This window comes from Mastomys coucha, unplaced genomic scaffold (genome assembly GCF_008632895.1).
Source record: "Mastomys coucha isolate ucsf_1 unplaced genomic scaffold, UCSF_Mcou_1 pScaffold5, whole genome shotgun sequence".
Taxonomy (NCBI): domain Eukaryota; kingdom Metazoa; phylum Chordata; class Mammalia; order Rodentia; family Muridae; genus Mastomys; species Mastomys coucha.
In genome coordinates this window covers 24314882-24331651 of record NW_022196911.1, presented here as the reverse complement: position 1 = coordinate 24331651, position 16770 = coordinate 24314882, and the positions used below count along the sequence as shown (strand labels likewise).

The window sequence follows — 16770 nt, the reverse complement described above, 5'->3', positions numbered from 1 at the left end:
TCCGGTAGTCCAGAGAGTTGGTGTCTAAGAGCTCCTGTGTTAACATGGGGTGGGTTCCGGGCACAGGTCAAGTGTGAGTTCGGAAGCTAGGTCTAGAGGAGTGCTGGGCCGCAGGGAGGCGTGTGAGAGTTCACAGGGATGTTTCCCCCACAGGCTTCCCAGCAGCTGGCTGCAGCTGGCTCTGTTTCCTCCCTCCCCAACTCCCCAGGATACAGTATGTCCCCACGCAGCCTCCCAGGCAATCCTGCCCCCGACATGTGAACGGACTGCACACACTGCATTCACACACACGCTTCTCAGCCTGATCTTAAGCCAACGGGGCAAGAAATCAACTGTGAAAAACTCCCCAGCTTTATTACACACCTTATTTTTGCAAACCTTATTACCCCTCCCCACAAAGGCACTTCACAGACACTAGCCAGTGGAAGCCCTATGGCCCTTAGAGGTCCTGGGCAGCTGGGCACAGAGACTTATTGAGGCAAGTCTGGCATCGAGGATGGACAGGAAGACAGATCTGTTGGCCGAAGCCTACCAGTAGTCCATTGACCTCACTCCACAGCACCCTGTGAGGGTAAGGGGCAGGTCAGTGTGGGAGGCAGCAGGACACCTCCCTCCCCCAAGCTCACCAAGCTACACCATACCTGGGTAGCCACTCTTCCAAGTTCTTGCGAGTCTCCTCTGGGGTTTTGGTCATCTTCTTGGTCCATCTCAGTCTGTTGGCTATTCTGTGCACATGTGTGTCCACTGCTGCTTGAAGACAGGGCAGGCTGAACAGGGCACTCTGCCAGCTGGACTGTGTCCCTATCCCAATCCCCAGTCTTAAGCAAGTGTGGCTGGGAGACAGACCAGGGTCTCTCCCATGGAGAAGGTGTGGCATCTGTGTGGCTGTCGGAGTCTGAGCCCTCTATCCCGGGTGTAAACGGCCTGGGTTTTGGTTTGTTTTTGAAGCAGGGTCTTTCTTCAAGGCCCTGACTGTCCCCCTGGGGCTCTCTCTGTAGACCAGGCTGGCCTCAAACTCAGAGATCCACCTGCCTCTACCTCCCAAGTGATGGGACTAAAGGCGTGTAGGTGGATATCTGAATTTTTTCTTCCTTATTTACTTTTATTTGTTACTCATTACGGGTGGTTGTGAACCACCATGTGGTTGCTGGGATTTAAACTCATAACCTCTAGAAGAGCAGTCAGTTTAACCACTGAGCGGATATCTGAATTTAAAGCCAGCCTGTTTTACAAAGGGAGTTCCTGGACAGCCAGGGCTACACAGAGAAACCCAGTTTCAAAACAAGGCAAAACAAAACAACCAAAGTGTAAGGCAGGCATGGTGCTTCCTTCCCAGCACTTGAAAGGTTGAAGTTGGATTGCTCTGAGTTCAAGGCTAGCTTGGGCTACAGTGTAAGACTTTCTCAAACAAACAAACAAACAACAAAAAACCAAAACAACTCTATCCTGGGAAAAACAAAACAAGCTCCTAAGGAACCCCAAAGTGTGAAGCCTAAAGCTTCCCAAGAATGAGGCCTGGGTTAGGAAGGGCCTTCCTCGGCCTCCTCTATCTTCCTGGGTCCTAAGGCCCCTCCCAGCCTAGCCACTGGCTGTGAGCATGGACTAGGTGGCAGCAGCTTGGTCCAGTGGGTCATTGTTGCAGACCTAGCTGGCACCTGCTACTAAGCTACTGGGGACAGAATGAGGAGCAGGAGCAGGCTGGCTCCAGCTGGGTTCCAATCCCTGCTCTCAGCAACTGGCCACTGTAGGGATTCAGCCTCATGCCTTCACTGGGGGCTCCTGCCAAGCCACCTGGTCAGCTGCAGTGCCTGCCTTTCTGTCCCGAAGCTTTGTCCAACAGCTCGCCAGTCCCCATGCCAGCTCCCGGACTTGCTGACTGTCTGGGGAAAGGCTGGAGGTGCAGGTTGAGGGGCCACATCATGGGAGCCTTTTCCTTCTCTGTGTCACAGAGTTGAGCATACTCATTAGAACCCCAGAGGCCCAACCCAGGACCACAGGTATAGACCTCCTATGTTGGCCAGATGGGCTTCCTGTGCATTTGTGTTGTTAAGGAGAGCAGTTACTTCCCTGGCTGTGAACTCAAGCTCAGAGAGGCCATGTGTTTGACCTAAGGTCACTCAGCTGCAAAGGGCAGAACTCCAGAGTTCCAGCTTTTCATTTGAGAGAACACATTTTCTCCTCAAGGAGGCAACTCTGGGGTCTCCCTGCTGGTAGCCAGCCCTCAGACTACAGAGAAGTGGGTGGTACTCAGCCATTGTCCTGTTCACAGGAAGCATAGTTCCCTGCAGGGCCCTTCCCCCACATAGCTACCCAACAAAGACACTCCGACTCCTGGGACACAGGCAGCTGAGGACACAGTCTAGATAAGCTCAAGTGTCAATTAAGAGGCTGCTGGTGGATTTAGGAGTTGAGGAGTGAAGACTGAGGTGGGAGCCCTCATCCATTTCCTACCTGGCCCGGCTCTTCCAATGCTTGCTGTTCTCCAGTGTCAACAGGCAGTCACCAGCTTCCAGTCAAAGCCCTGGGCCCCTAGCTGCCCTGTATCCACTGAGCAGCACTAAAAGGCGCTACCAGCTTAGAGACCTCTGAAGGAGCCCCTCCATAAGGCACATGCAGGAGCCAAGGGCTGGGGGCCCAAAGAGAGGTCAGGGATAAATCTTGTTTTTTTATGTGACCACAGGAGCCCTGACAACTCTAGGCAAAGCTCCAAGAAGGCTCTGTCATGGCCCCAGGGAGTATGTCTTCAACCTAGCTACAGAAAGATGCCTCAAATGCTACCAAATGATACCCAGAAAAAGGATACTAGAAATCATTCTCCATTCCCATCCCACAAGACCACCTTCCTCCACCACCACATCTGCCTTCCTCAACTTGTCCCACCTATTCTAGAGCTTTCTGTGTAGTTACTCAGCTTTATGGTGACTCTTCCTTCTGTCTGGGACACACTTCTACCTCTTGGTCCAGCTAACTCACAAGACACTCTAAACTGAAACATGACCTCAGAAAGATTTCCTGGTATTAAGCACAGTCAAGTATGATTATAATCCCAGGATTTAAAAAGATGAGGCAGATTTGTTGGGTGGTGGTGCACACCTTTAAATCCTGGTACTTGGGAGGCAGAGGCAGGCAGATCTCGGTGAGTTCGAGGCCAGCCTGGTCTACAGAGTGAGGTCCAGGACAGCCAGGGCTAAACAGAGAAACCTATCTCGAAAAAACAAAAACCAAACCAAACCAAACCAAACCAAACCAACCCAATACTCAAACAAACACCACCCCCCAAAACCAAAAGTTTTCCCATATCCCTGAAGCCTGGGTCAGGCTCACAGGGCTGTCGCACTAACCACCTATCACCTTTCCTACGTACAGGTGAAGCATTCCTCACTGACCCTACAGTATGTGCACATCAGCTGGCTTCAAGGTCCCTCACAGCTATCAGCATGCAGATGGAACTCAGCAAATGTGAGGTCTTGTTAGCAGTGCCAGCAGTGCCAGCCTGCTCAACACTGACAGTACCCTTTTGATACTCTGGTTTGAGTCACAAAAACTTTGGGGAGCTGGGCAGTGGTGGCACGCATGCCTTTAATCCCAGTACTTGGGAGGCAGAGGCAGACGGATTTCTGAGTTCGAGGCCAGCTTGCTCTATAGAGTGAGCTCCAGGACAGCCAGGGCTACACAGAGAAACCCTGTCTCAAAAAAACAAAAAACAAACAAACAAACAAAACCTTTGGGGAACCCAATAGAACCTAAGAAGAATCAAGCTCAGAGCTGACTTCCCCCTCCTTGTGGTGCAAATTACTCACCTATGCCTGATATGGTCCCCCAGGCCACAGCCATAGCCAAGTGTGCCATCTTGGGCCCAACACCTGGCAGGGCTACCAGCTCTGCCACGGAAGCAGGGATGTCCCCTTCGTAGTGCTGCTGCAGGATGGCAGTTGTCTGCTTGATGAATTTTACCTTGCTCTGAAAGATGGTGTGGGTCAGTCTGGGATAAGGCATAGCCTAATCAGGGAGGACCCACAGGTGCCCAGAGTCACCCATAACCTGCCTACGTCTCATGCAGAGGTAACCACCTGTCCCACCTCTCCAGGAGGCAAAAAAGCAAAGGCATCCAGGAGGCCTGAAGGAACACCCAGCAGGCCTCCAGTGCATGATTAGACCCACCTCCCTGTAATGTGGGCCAGTGTATGGGAACCAGCTGGGGTCCCCTGCCTCAGTACTCCCTCCAGAGGCTAAGCTGTACCTAGACCTTCAGGAAGGAAGGCTGGAGCCTGGGACTCCCCCGGGCAACCTCCAGAACAGCTGGGTGGTTCCCATCCTGTGCCTGGGTGGAGAGGGCTATTTAAAACCAATCTGATAGACAGTGGCTCACGCAGTGCCAAGGGGAAGTGTCCCACCCACAGAACCACTTTCAACAGATCCACCCACCTCCCAGGGTTCTGTGGAATGACACACTCTGGGGAGCCTAGGAGTAGAAGGGAAGGAAGGGAAGTGGAGGGTAGAGAAATGAAGGGATGTGCACAGGAGCACGCTGGGAACTTCACTAGCCCCACGGGATAGACTCCTGGCAGGTTAGAAGTATGAAAAGCCTCTGCAGTCAGAGTTGCCTGGCCCTCAACTCCAGAACGATGCCTCCTCTTGGCTCAGGTGCCAAAAGCAACGCTTACCCTCCAGAAGCCCACGGGGTAGATGAGTCTACCCAGCGTGTCATCATCTGTCTGCAGGATACTTTCCACAGTCAAGCCCTGGGCCCGGAGCCGCTGCATGGCACCCGCTGTAACCTGGTCTTTGGTCTGGCTGGAGAGCATCAGCGACAAGAGTACCTGATACCTCCTCACCTGTTTGTGCAAGGACAGGGGCTAGGATGGTGACTGGTCCTGGTCAAGTCCCTTACCCATCTGTCTTGTCACATCTGGCATGGACTAATGATCCACATGAAGCTCTGATGAATTATTTGGAATCATTCCTTGTACAGGATGGATATTAGACAATTGGTAGCTACTACTGCTACAGTGTTTGATTGGTCAATAACACTACTTATTTTATAGACAAGGAGGGCCCAGAGTCAAGAGGTACTCAGGTACCTCAGGGTCAGAAGGTGGTTAGCACTACAGTTAGCCTAAGGAACCAATGCAATGTAAGGAAGTCTGCTTCTCTCGCATTATTGGATGTTCTCAAATGCACCACCACTATCCATGAGGCCTCTAGTCTCAGGCACTTTGACATGCACAGTGGCCACAATGATTGACAGGTGATGCACCAGGTATGGTGTTCTAAGGTTACAGTGGGAGCACATCCTCCTGGGTGCGCCCTGTACGGTGTCGGCGAGCTGGCAGGTCTCACTGATCTCTGGCTGAGACCTAAGAGGAAGCAGCATCTCACTGGACAGGGGGAAGCGTTGCCTACCTTTGGGGGGGCACTGACATCATAGCACTGCTCGGCACCTAGCTGGTCCACAGGTGCATCCTTCTTGCTTCTCATGATGCGGATGTTGGCCAGTTGCTGCTGCCAGTTCTGGGGCTCCCAAACGGGCACTTTGAGGGGCTCAGCATCTTTGCCTTCCTCACTGTTAGAAACTTCATAGGCCACATGTACTTTCTGTGTCTTCCGTGGATGTCTCACAGGCCTGTGGCTTTTTCTTCCTCCTGCAAAAAAGTGCCATTCCGTCTTGGGAGTGGGCTTTAGATGAGGGTGGGGGAGGTGCTGCTTACCTGCCAGGCCACCTCCCCCCGCCACTTGTTTGCACAATTGTCGTTATCTACCATGCTGTGTATGGAGGTGCTGTGCTCTGCCCTTGTCACAACAGTACATGACATGCCAGGCAGTGGTGGCGCACACCTTTAATCTCAGCATTTGGGAGGCAGAGGCAGGCGGATTTCTGAGTTCTAGGCCAGCCTGGTCTACAGAGTGAGTTCCAGGACAGCCAGGGATACACAGAGAAACCAAAACCCCAAAGCAAACAAACAAACAAACAAACAGTGCGTGACAGTCTGACAAAGTGCCTGTTAGCGCACCAGGACATTAGTAACAGCCTCTAGGATAATGTAACCTCTCTCCTTTGTCCCAAGGTCTTTGAGTTGCATTCAAGAGAACCTCTTCACACCCAAATTGGACCATGCCACTTCCCTTTCAGAAACTGCTGCGTTAAGGATGAGCTCCAACCCTACTAACATTAAAGCATTTGCTGCCTTAACAGTATCAGCACTTTCCATGGCACTTGGCTCTTGCCCAGCTCAGCCTGGATCCCAGCAGGTCTCCACTACTCAACTAATTCTGGGACCCCTGCTGCCTATGCACACTCCTGCTCTAGCCATTTATGTCTAAGCCCCATCTGGAGACGTGCAGATAATTGCTCCCTGAGTACTACTAGATGGCACACAGTAGGTCCTTAATGGCTACAGGACAAATACAATGAGTGCCATGCCTTTTCCTGTTTTCTCTCTGGGCCTGTTTTCTTTCAGAACCACCGTCCAGCTCGGGGAGAAGACTTCTAGCTGGGTGTGTTCTTGGCACACAGCCTGGCCCTACAAGAGAGGGAAGCAGCTCTGAGGACAGAGCTGTGTCCCACAGCCTGGAACAAGTAAATGTCCTAAACTAGGCTGGTTGGACTAAAACTTTTCACTGGCGACAAGGGTGGAGAAACACATCCAAAACCCAGTCTTACGGACCCCTGCAGATCCTGCGTGTCCCAGCCCCTTGGAAAACGCTAGAGTGGGGCCACGTGAGACTCAAGCGTTTGTAGGCGGGTGCCTACTCCGCGGCGCCTAGAGTTTAGGTCAGATGCTGCGGCCCGGGAGGCAAGCCTGGAGCCAAAGTTCCACGTCCCTCCTTTCCTCCAAAACCCCTGCAAGCGCAGCGCTACCTGCAGCAGCCTCTCGCGGGGCGAGCTCCTCCCTACACCCTTCCGACGCGATCCTAGTCGCGCGGCTCCGACTGCGAGTCACCATCCGCACCCCTGAGTTCATGCCTGGGCTGTGAACTACTCTTCGGGGGCACACCAGCCCACCACTTGCTCAACGTGCGCGCCGAACTACAATTCCCAGAGAGCTCAACGCAGATAGTCAGCAAAGCCTCGCCCCCGGAAGTACGGGTTGCGCTTCCGGCAGCTCCCCTGGGCCGGGGGTGTGCGCCCTTCCCTGGGTGCAGGAGGACCTGCGCGCGAAAGGCGCGCGGGGTGAGTAGCCCTGGAGGTTCTGGCTGCTGGGGAGGGTTGCGATGGTTGTTTGGTGAAGGGGGATTGGCCGTTCTGTATCCAATCCGCCGCGCCCACCATTGACAAGTCCCAGCACTCCAAGCCCTCCATTGCGGGTGTGAGCCGGCCTCTGCTTCTGTTGTTCACGCGACAGCTCTTCCTTAACACAGGGAGAACTAACACATGGCAATCGTCGTGGCTCTGATCACCCAGCGGCTGCAGGCGGGTCGCTAGATTAAGCCTATACCACGGGGTTGATTTGTGGCAGAGTCCCTCCTGCATGGAGTTGAGTTGCCCCGGAGGCTGTAGGGAGGACAGGTTATTGCCTATTGTAGACCTAAGATCCTGGAGGTTCGCCTCAAGGGCAGAAGAGAGAACCTTTCCTGGGATATATCAAATAATGTGTTTTTTTTTTTTTTTTTTTTTTTTTTCTGCACAGAGCAGTTCTCTAGTACTGCCCTGCCCACCATGGCCAAACCAACAAGCAAAGATTCAGGCTTGAAGGAGAAGTTTAAGATACTGTTGGGACTGGGGACATCAAGGCCAAATCCCAGGTGTGCAGAAGGCAAACAGACGGAGTTTATCATCACATCGGAAATCTTGAGAGTGAGTGATCGATCGGTCTCTACCTTGGCTAGCCCAGCACGAAGGGCAAGGAAGGCTGGGTTTGTCCGTCACTGGGTTCTATGGGAGATGGGTGGCTGGTGACTGTCTGCACAGGGCTACTGTCCCCAGTGCTGTGGAGACAGAGATATATGCCTGTCCTCAGGATCTTGGTGACCTGCTTTAGCACACTTGCTTTAGAATTTAGGTGTTGTATGAAAGCTTATTTTGTTTAGTGTTATGGTGGATAGATGCCCTGTACTCTCTCAGCACGTGAGAGGCAGAGGAGATAGGATTATGAAGTTGGGGGTTACCCTGTGGCAACATAATTCTAACCTACTTGAGCTATAATAGCGAGACTGGGTCCTCCTCTCCTCCAAGAGGTTCTTTTCCTTTTTCGTTTTCTTTTTTAAATTAGAGATTCAACCTTTAAAAAACAAAAACAAAACAAACAAAAAAAACCAACAAGGTGCTGGGTGATGGTGGTGGATGCTTTTAATCCTAGCACTGGGGAGTCAGAGGCAGGTGGAGTTTGAGGTCAGCCCCATCTACAGAGTGAGTTTCAGGACAGCCAGGGCTATACAAACCTTGTCTTAAAAATCCAAAAACCAAACCAAACCACCACAGAACAGAAAGCCCACTGAAAATCACGCTTTTCACAGGTGTGTTAGGAGGCTGATGAGGTACTAGTAGACAATTCCTGACAGCTGTCCACTCATTGTTATGTTTTTTGGTGCTGGGGATTTAGCGATGGTTGGTCTCACGTGCTAAATATAGGATCAAAGAGCCATAACCTACATTTCTCCATTTACTATCTATTTTTAATTTTTGTCTTATGTGTGTGGGTGTCTTGCCCATAAGTAATTGTTGCCCATAATTTTGTACTTGAAGCATTTTCCACTCAGACACAAACCAAATATCCATCATTTGGTGAGGGTGGTAAATAAGCATGGGACATCTGTATCCAGTGGATATGATTTACCAGTACAAAGCATCATGTAGTGACACATGTCCCAGCATGAAGGAATATTGAAAGCAAGCCATGAGGGAATCTGGTCATAGCTAGCCTCATGGTGCCCGAGTCCAGGGTATGAAATGTTCAGAACTGGGAAGGTGGAGCAGGAGGGAGGAAGGAATTGCTCTGTGGTCTCTTTTCAGTGTAATCAACATTCTGGAGGTGGTAGTGATGATTGTAAGCATCGTGATAATCCTGAAGTTTGCTGTTTAAAGTTGTTAGAGTGACCAGACTGGCGGTTCACACGCATAATCCCAGCACTTGGGAGTCTGAATCAGGACGATCACCTCGAGCTTAGGGTCTGGGCCTGACTCTCAGGCTAGCCAGGGTCACAGAAAAGCATTACTGTGCTCAAGCTAGCCAGGGTCACAGAAAAGCATTACTGTGAATAAATAGGTAAAATTGTTATAGTCACATATTTTATGTTATGTAAGTTCTATCTTGTAAAACTTTCAGCTAGGGAAATGAAGTTGCCCCTTGTCAATCCAAGGGCTACAGATAGATTTGGCCGGACACTCCTTTAATCCCAGCATTTGGGGGGCAGAGGCAGGGGGATTTCTGAGTTCGAGGCCAGCCTGGTCTACAGAGTGAGTTCTAGGACAGCCAGGGCTACACAGAGAAACCTGTCTCAGGAAAAAAAAGAAAAGAAAAGAAAAGAAAATGCTGGGTGATGGTGGTGGTTGGTGTATGCTACTAATCCAGCCCAGCACTAGGGAGGCAGAGGCAGGGAGATCTCTGTGAGTTTGAGGCTAGCCTGGTCTACAGAGCAAGTTCCAGTACAGCCAAAGCTACACAGAGAAACCCTATCAAGAGAAAGAGAGAGACAGAGAGTGCAAAATGAAAAAAGAAAGAAAAGGAAAAAAATACCATATTGGTTTACAGGGGAAACGCAGAAGAACTTGTAGGAGGTTTATGACCGGCAGTCAAGAAGACCTCCTTTTAAAAGCTCTGCCCTTTTCCTCTTTTCTCTTCTCCAGGAACTGAGTGGTGAATGTGGCCTCAGCAATCGAATCCGAATGATAGGGCAGATCTGTGATGTGGCAAAAACTAAGAAACTTGAAGAGGTATGTTTGCCTCAGCTGTGTAGCTGGCGTGGCGCATGCCCACTGGCGCATGCCCACTGCGGGCTGTAGAGAGTCCTTCAGTTTACTGTTGCTCTCTTGAGCTGTTTTCTCTTGTTCTTGAGACTTGCCGTGTAGTCCTGGCGGGCCTGGTATTTGCTTTGTGGTTCAGGCTGATATGCTGGGAACTTGATATGGTCCTCCTTCCTCAGCCTCTTCATTGTACATCAAGATTGCACGTATATCCCAGACAGCTTTGTGGTGATTCAATTTTTACCATTTTAGAGAAATTTAGCTTTCATCTTAGTGATGTAGGAGCTTCTGGAAATGCCCTAAGTGTAACCCTGAGAGACTTATCTTGGTGGTTGCAAAAGGAATGGCGTGTCCCTGAATTCCTGGAAAAGCTTATGGCTGTACAGTCTGCTTATCCTCTTTGTAGTAGCGGTGGAGGGGTGGTGGTTGAGGCAGGGACTCAATATGTAGACCAGGCTGGCCTTGGATTCAAAATCACCTGGCTGTGCCTCAACTGCTGGGATTAGAGGCGTGCATCACTGCTGCTGCTGCTGCTGCTGCTGCCTGGCTTCAGAGTGGATCTGGGAACATTTAGTCAGGGCTCACTCACACAGGAACACCTTGGAGTAGGTGTCTGGGGCAGATGCCTGTTTAGGCCTCCACCTGTGCTGCTCATTCTGAGCACCATGGTGCCTCTGAGTGCAGCGAGAGCTCCCGGGGATGTCCTAGCAGGCGGCTTCCCTGTCCTGCCTGCTTCTTTCCAGCCTGTGGTCCTAGGCCCATTAAACAGAGTTGGTTGGGTATCAGCTGTGGGGGCGAAAGTCTCTCATGGAGCTGAAGACCCTATTCTGTGCTTTGTGCTGTCATCCGTTGAGGGGCTAATGTGCCTGGAGACTACACCTTTCTCACTGTCCCCTTTTCGTTGGCAGCATGCAGTAGAGGCACTTTGGAAGGCTGTCTCAGACTTGCTACAGCCAGAGCGGCCACCAGAGGCCCGACATGCAGTTCTCGCCTTGTTGAAGGCCATTGTGCAGGGACAGGTAAGGGGCATCTTATGACTGAGTATAAGGACATCCTGGTGTCACATGCCTGGTGATGGCGCTCCTGAGCCTCCATCTTTTTGTTTTTTTGTTTTTGTTTGTTTGTTTGTTTGTTGAGACAGGGTTTCTCCGTGTAGCCTTGGCTGTCCTGGAACTCACTCTGTAGAACAGGCTGGCCTCGAACTCGGAAATCCTCCTGCCTCTGCCTCCCAAGTGCTAGGATCAAAGGTGTGTGCCACCACCGCCCAGCCTGAGCCTTCATCTTATGTGAGAGTAGAGAGTAACAGCTGTAGCTTCTGGGGGTGGCACAAGCAGTTTGTGCAGGATATTAGGGTATGGCAGTTGATAGTTTGCTGTTACTGACCTGTTATGGCCACTCCTATCATCTCTAGCCATTTAGGTCTCAGCTGACCCTCTAAACCCCAGGGTCCTTCTCCGTTCACTCCTGGAAGGGCCTTCCTCTAGGCCACTCTCTTCCTTGAGAGTCTAGCCTCTCGAAGAAGAGCTGTGGTGTCCCTCCTAAGGGCCATGGCACCTCTTCTGGAGCTAGATCTTTGTCCTCACAATATGAGGACACATTAGTCTAGCCTGACACTTGAGTTGGGACAGAGCAAGAGCTTTACTGTCACACTATGTGCTTGATGCATTAGGGGGTATACATGTGACACTCAGCTATGGGCCAGTGCCTCTGGTCCTTGTCAGAACCCATGATACTGCTGACCTACCATAAGGTGCTTCTAGAAGAACAGGCGTGTCTGGAATCTTGGGTCCTGATGTACTTCTTGGCTTTGCGACAGCTGCATGGCAAGTGCTGGAGTGGCTCTATTGTTCTTGTCTTTAGGGTGATCGTCTGGGCGTTCTCAGAGCCCTCTTCTTCAGAGTGATCAAGGATTACCCCTCCAATGAAGACCTCCACGAAAGGCTCGAAGTTTTTAAGGCCCTCACCGACAATGGAAGGCACATTACCTACCTGGAAGAAGAACTGGGTAGGTGTCACACAGAGTAGGAGAGGTCTTTGGGATGAGAAAGGGCGCTGCAGTTCATGTGGTGGCCTGCAGGGAGCAAAGGGCCATATTGCCATTTGCCTTGGGAGCTTATCAGTGCTCTCATGGGATTCACTGCAGACCTGCTGCTTGAAGTCTTTGGCTTGCAGGTGCCTGTGAAGTGGGTGGTGCGTTTGTCTTTGGAGAGGGTGCTGAATCTGTATGCCTGTGTCCTGTCTCCTTCCCTGTCATCAGTGGACCTGTGTTGTCACTGCTGCATCCGTGTGGCTTGACATCCCATCCTGGGGTTCTGCCTGCCTCCTATCTTGGGACAGTAAGAGGTTTCAGTACATTTAAGACTTCCTTTCCCTTTGGTGAGAAAAAAAGAAAGTCTAGGGAGTAAGTTAGCTTGGGACTCTGCCGTTCTGATGCCTAGAAATGGTCCTTTTTGCCAATCTGCCTCTGGGACAGGCGCTGTCACAGTTTGCCATTGGATTCCCTGAGGCTGTATGCCTGCAGCCTTGCTTGTATCTTCTAGATTCCTTATGGCATTGGGGATCTCTTAAGAACCTGCTTTCTGAGCAGGAATTGTAATGTGTGTGTCCCAGTAGTGGAATCAGTGTGTGAATGGAGTGTATGCTACTTTCATTGACTCAGTTCGGGCACTGGGCCGAGCAAGTGTCTGTGCAGGGCTTACTCAGAGCCCTTCTGAGCTTCCTTGGGTCCAGGATGTTGTGGTGATAGGATGCAGGCCAGTTTTCCTGGAGGAGGAGGAAGAGGAGGAGGAGTACAGCCTCAGCTTTTCTCCCACAGCAGAGTTTGTCCTGCAGTGGATGGATGTTGGCTTGTCCTCAGAATTCCTTCTGGTACTCGTGAACCTGGTCAAATTCAACAGCTGTTATCTTGATGAGTACATTGCATCAATGGTTCAGTAAGTACAAATTTAATTAAGGCCCGAGGTGCAGCTGAGCAGTAGCTGCTAGCATGTAAGCTGCCACTCCCAGCTCCAGAAGAACGAACGAACTCTAGTGTCTCTTTGATAATAGTTCTGTTGTATTGGGTCTTAAGCTTAGCTCTTTTTTTTTTTTTTTAAGATTTATTTTATTTATATGAGTACACTATAGCTGTCTTCAGATACACCAGAAGAGGGCATCGGATCCCATTACAGATGGTTGTGAGCTGCCATGTGGTTGCTGGGAATTGAACTCAAGACCTTTGGAAGAGCAGCCAGTGCTCTTAACCACTGAGCCATCTCTCCAGCCCAAGCTTAGCTCTTTAGGATGAATAACGTCAGTGAGGCTACCAGATAAGTGAGATTGCCAGTGGACATACGAACATTTTTTTTAGAGACAGGGCTTTTCTTTGTAGCTCTGGCTATCCTGGAACTCACTCTGTAGACCAGGCTGGACCTGAACTCACGAGATCTGCCTGCCTCTCTCTACCTCCTGAATGCTGGGATTAAAAGTGTGTGCCACCACCAACCACCATAAGCACATATTTTCATTTTTTTATTTTTTATTTTTTTGGTTTTTTTTCGAGACAGGGTTTCTCTGTACAGCCCTGACTGTCCTGGAACTCACTCTGTAGACCAGGCTGGCCTCGAACTCAGAAATCCGCCTGCCTCTGCCTCCCAAGTGCTGGAATTAAAGGATGTGCACCACCACCACCCTGCTGTTTTATTGTTTTTACATGTGTACCATGGCACATTGTGGAGGTCAGGGGACAACTCTGTGGTGTCTGTTTTCTCCTTCCCACCTTTATATGTGTTCTGAGGATAAAACTCATGTTTGTAGGTTTATTCAGTAAGCACTTTACCCCCTGAGCTTCTCACCAGGTCCATTTTTGTTGTTTTTTATTTTGTGGTTTTTTTTTTTTTAAGACAGGGTCTTAACTATATAGTTCTGGCTGGCCTAGAACTCATTCTGTAGACCTTCTGGCCTCTAACTTAGACAGGTCCCCTTGCCTCTGTCTCCTGAGGGCTGGGACTAAAGGTATGCGCCACTGTGCCCAGTCCCCTTTTGTCATAACTTTATTTTATTTTAATTTATTCACATATAATGGTATTTTTTCTGCACATATGCCTGTGTACCATGTGTGTGTACCGCCTGTGGGCAGAAGGTGTCAGATACCCTGGTCCTGGGGCTAAAGGTGGTTGGGAGTCACTGTTTGGGTACTGGGGAATTGAACCTGGGTTTTCTTTTTTTTATTTATTTATTTTTTATTTATATGAATACACTGTAGCTGTCTGTCTTCAGACACACCGGAAGAGGGTATTGGATCCCATTACAGATGGTTGTGAGCCACCATGTGGTTGCTGGGAATTGAACTCAGGACCTCTGGAAGGGCAGTCAGTGCTCTTAACCACTGAGCCATCATCCAGCCTGGTTTTTGTTTGTTTGTTTGTTTGTTTGTTTGTTTTGTTTGTTTAAAACCATCTTGAAATCTCAATGAAAGCAGGGGGTTTATTTTATTTATACCATGCACTCAACACTGGGTATGTGGTTGGCACAGAATAGGCACACTATGGACAAGCCACTCAAATAACTGATACCATTTTATTGGAAATAAAATATAGTCACAGAGTCTTCTTGAAATGCTCTTTGAACTGACTTCAGTGTTCTTCTTCCTCCAGCATGATCTGTCTGTTATGCATCCGGACAGTGTCCTCTGTGGACATTGAGGTCAGTTACTCCCAGCTTTATTTGTGGAAAGCTGGGGCATGAGGTCAAGCCTTGTTGCCATTCTCTGGCTGTGTGGATTCTGGAGGCTGCTCAGCTTCTTTGAGCTCTAGGCATGTGCTGTCAGGACAGTTGGGTGGTCTGCATAGTGTTGTAATAGCTTAGAGTGGGACGTTGTGCTTAGGATAGACTGATAGTAGCTAACAGCCCCTCCCAAGTGCACACTTACTCTTGCTTACCTGCACTATGGTTCCTATACAGGCTGCTCAGGTGTAGGTAGGAGGGTAAGAGTTGGGCACCAGCACGATGCTCTACCCCTCCTGCAGGTGTCCTTGCAAGTGCTGGATGCTGTGGTCTGCTACAACTGCCTGCCAGCTGAGAGCCTGCCTCTGTTCATTATCACCCTCTGCCGCACCATCAATGTCAAGGAGCTGTGTGAGCCTTGCTGGAAGGTAGGCATCTCCCAGGCTATTTCTGGGAGCTCCTTCCCCAGGACACACTCTGCTGTCAGTACCTGACAGGACAGGGCTATACCTTCAGTGAATGTTGCTAGACTTTTGGGATCACCAGGTACTGAAACATTGCGTGCATCCTGGTGGCCATTTCCCAGGTGGTTGAGTTGTGGCCCAGGTTTGAGAGATGCTTTTAGGGTTTGTCTAAGTTAGGGTTTCCATTGCTGAAAAGAGACACCATGACCAAGACAACTCCTTTTATTTTTTATTTTTTTGGTTTTTCAAGACAGGGTTTCTCTGTGTTGCCTTGACTGTCCTGGAACTCACTCTGTAGACCAGGCTAGCCTTGAACTCAGAAATCTGCCTGCCTCTGCCTCCCAAGTGCTGGGATTAAAGGCATGCACCTCCACTGCCTGGCTTCCAAGCAACTCTTATAAGGGACAACATTTAACTGGGCCTTGCTTACAAGTTCAGCGATTCAGTCTGTTATCATCATATCAAGAAGCATGGCAGCATCCAGGCAGATATGGTGCTAGAGAAGAAACCAAGAGTTCTACATCGATCTCATGGGCAGCTAGGAGTAGGGTCTCAAAATGCATCCCCCCACACACACAGTTACACACTTCCTTTAACAAGGCCACACCTTTTCCAGTAAGGCCATACCTCCTAAATACTGCCACTTCTCTAGTACTAAGCTTATTCAAACTGCCACAGGGCTCTGTAGTCTTTTGCATTTGTAAGAAGGGCACTGAGCTAGGGATCAAGGTGGGATTGCAGAACTGTGTCCATTAGAGGCAGGCTGAGGCTAGCACTCCTCCTTGAGCCTGGGGTTATATCACCTAAGCCTAATGGGGTGTGTGTGTGTGTTCTGTTTTCCAGCTGATGCGTAACCTCCTAGGCACCCATCTGGGCCACAGTGCCATCTATAACATGTGCCGCATCATGGAGGACAGGTGAGTGTGTGCCTGGTGAGAGTGGGTAGCTGGGATCATGGAGGACAGGTGAGTGTGCCTGGTGAGGGTGGGTGGCTGAGATCATGGAGGAAGCTTTAGGTACTTGGCTGGTACTGATGAGGCTGAGGTATTCTTGTTTGTTTGTTTGTTTGTTTTTTGGGTAGTTGTCCTCCATTTGGATATCACCTTCCATCTTTGCTTCTACTAGTACAGTCATGATGTTCACATTTAGACTCACCTTCTGGCCGTAGTGTAGGCCTTTCTGTTCTGCCACAGTCTAGACTTATGGCCTGATGTTGTCCACACCTTCACCCCTGTAGCCAAGCCATTCTAAGTACTGATGCTTTTGTCTCAAGGGGTGGCTCAGGTTTGCCCACTGTCTAGTAGACACCCACATCAGAGCTCCATCATTGCTTCCTGAAGTATACTGTTGTAGAGCAGTCAAATGGAAGTTTCTCTTTCACAGTTCTGACCATGTTAGCCTTTGTTTGAGATCATAGTGCAAACAGACCCAGTGGAAGTCTTAAGCCTATTTAGTCCCATAAACCTCTTGCCTTGTCTTTCTTGGCGTTCTCCCTCCTGCCAAGGGTCTTCACACATACCCGTTACTCTTGGTAAAATGTTCTCACTTTTGCTGCATCCTGGATGTTCTGTGAGGTCCCGATATGTGGTTAGGCTTCCTAGGTTGTTCTCACTGTGTCCATGGCTTCTCAGCTGTGGTTTCAGGTGCAGCCTTTGCATTTGTGAGATTTTTTTTTTCTTTTTCTTTTCTTCTTTTTTTTTT

The 16770-nt window shown here is 49.9% G+C and overlaps 2 protein-coding genes across 14 annotated transcripts in view; one reads left to right on the top strand and one right to left on the bottom strand.

Annotated features, from left to right (window-relative positions):
- Positions 1-328: 328 nt before the first annotated feature.
- Positions 329-7111, bottom strand: Nthl1 (nth like DNA glycosylase 1). The gene is made up of 6 exons (XM_031353876.1): positions 6860-7111; positions 5404-5642; positions 4665-4835; positions 3801-3960; positions 642-747; positions 329-563 (listed from the first exon to the last, which is right to left on the bottom strand). Exons 1-6 carry the CDS (start codon positions 6960-6962, stop codon positions 440-442), a joined length of 903 nt encoding a protein of 300 aa, XP_031209736.1. The 5' UTR covers positions 6963-7111; the 3' UTR covers positions 329-439.
- Positions 7055-16770, top strand: part of Tsc2 (TSC complex subunit 2) — a 35209-nt gene continuing 25493 nt past the window's right edge. For 9 of the 13 annotated variants that reach the window (XR_004113590.1, XM_031353869.1, XM_031353867.1 and 6 more), the window contains exons 1-9: positions 7055-7171; positions 7629-7795; positions 9785-9871; positions 10810-10920; positions 11762-11906; positions 12717-12834; positions 14536-14584; positions 14908-15033; positions 15913-15986. Coding sequence is in view for 12 of the 13 variants with exons in the window: in XM_031353869.1 (XP_031209729.1) it covers positions 7658-7795; positions 9785-9871; positions 10810-10920; positions 11762-11906; positions 12717-12834; positions 14536-14584; positions 14908-15033; positions 15913-15986 (848 nt within the window). In the remaining variant the exon portion in view is untranslated. The remainder of the gene's footprint in view (positions 7172-7628; positions 7796-9784; positions 9872-10809; positions 10921-11761; positions 11907-12716; positions 12835-14535; positions 14585-14907; positions 15034-15912; positions 15987-16770) is intronic. The other 4 variants (XM_031353871.1, XM_031353865.1, XM_031353863.1 and 1 more) reach the window with 2 other exon arrangements.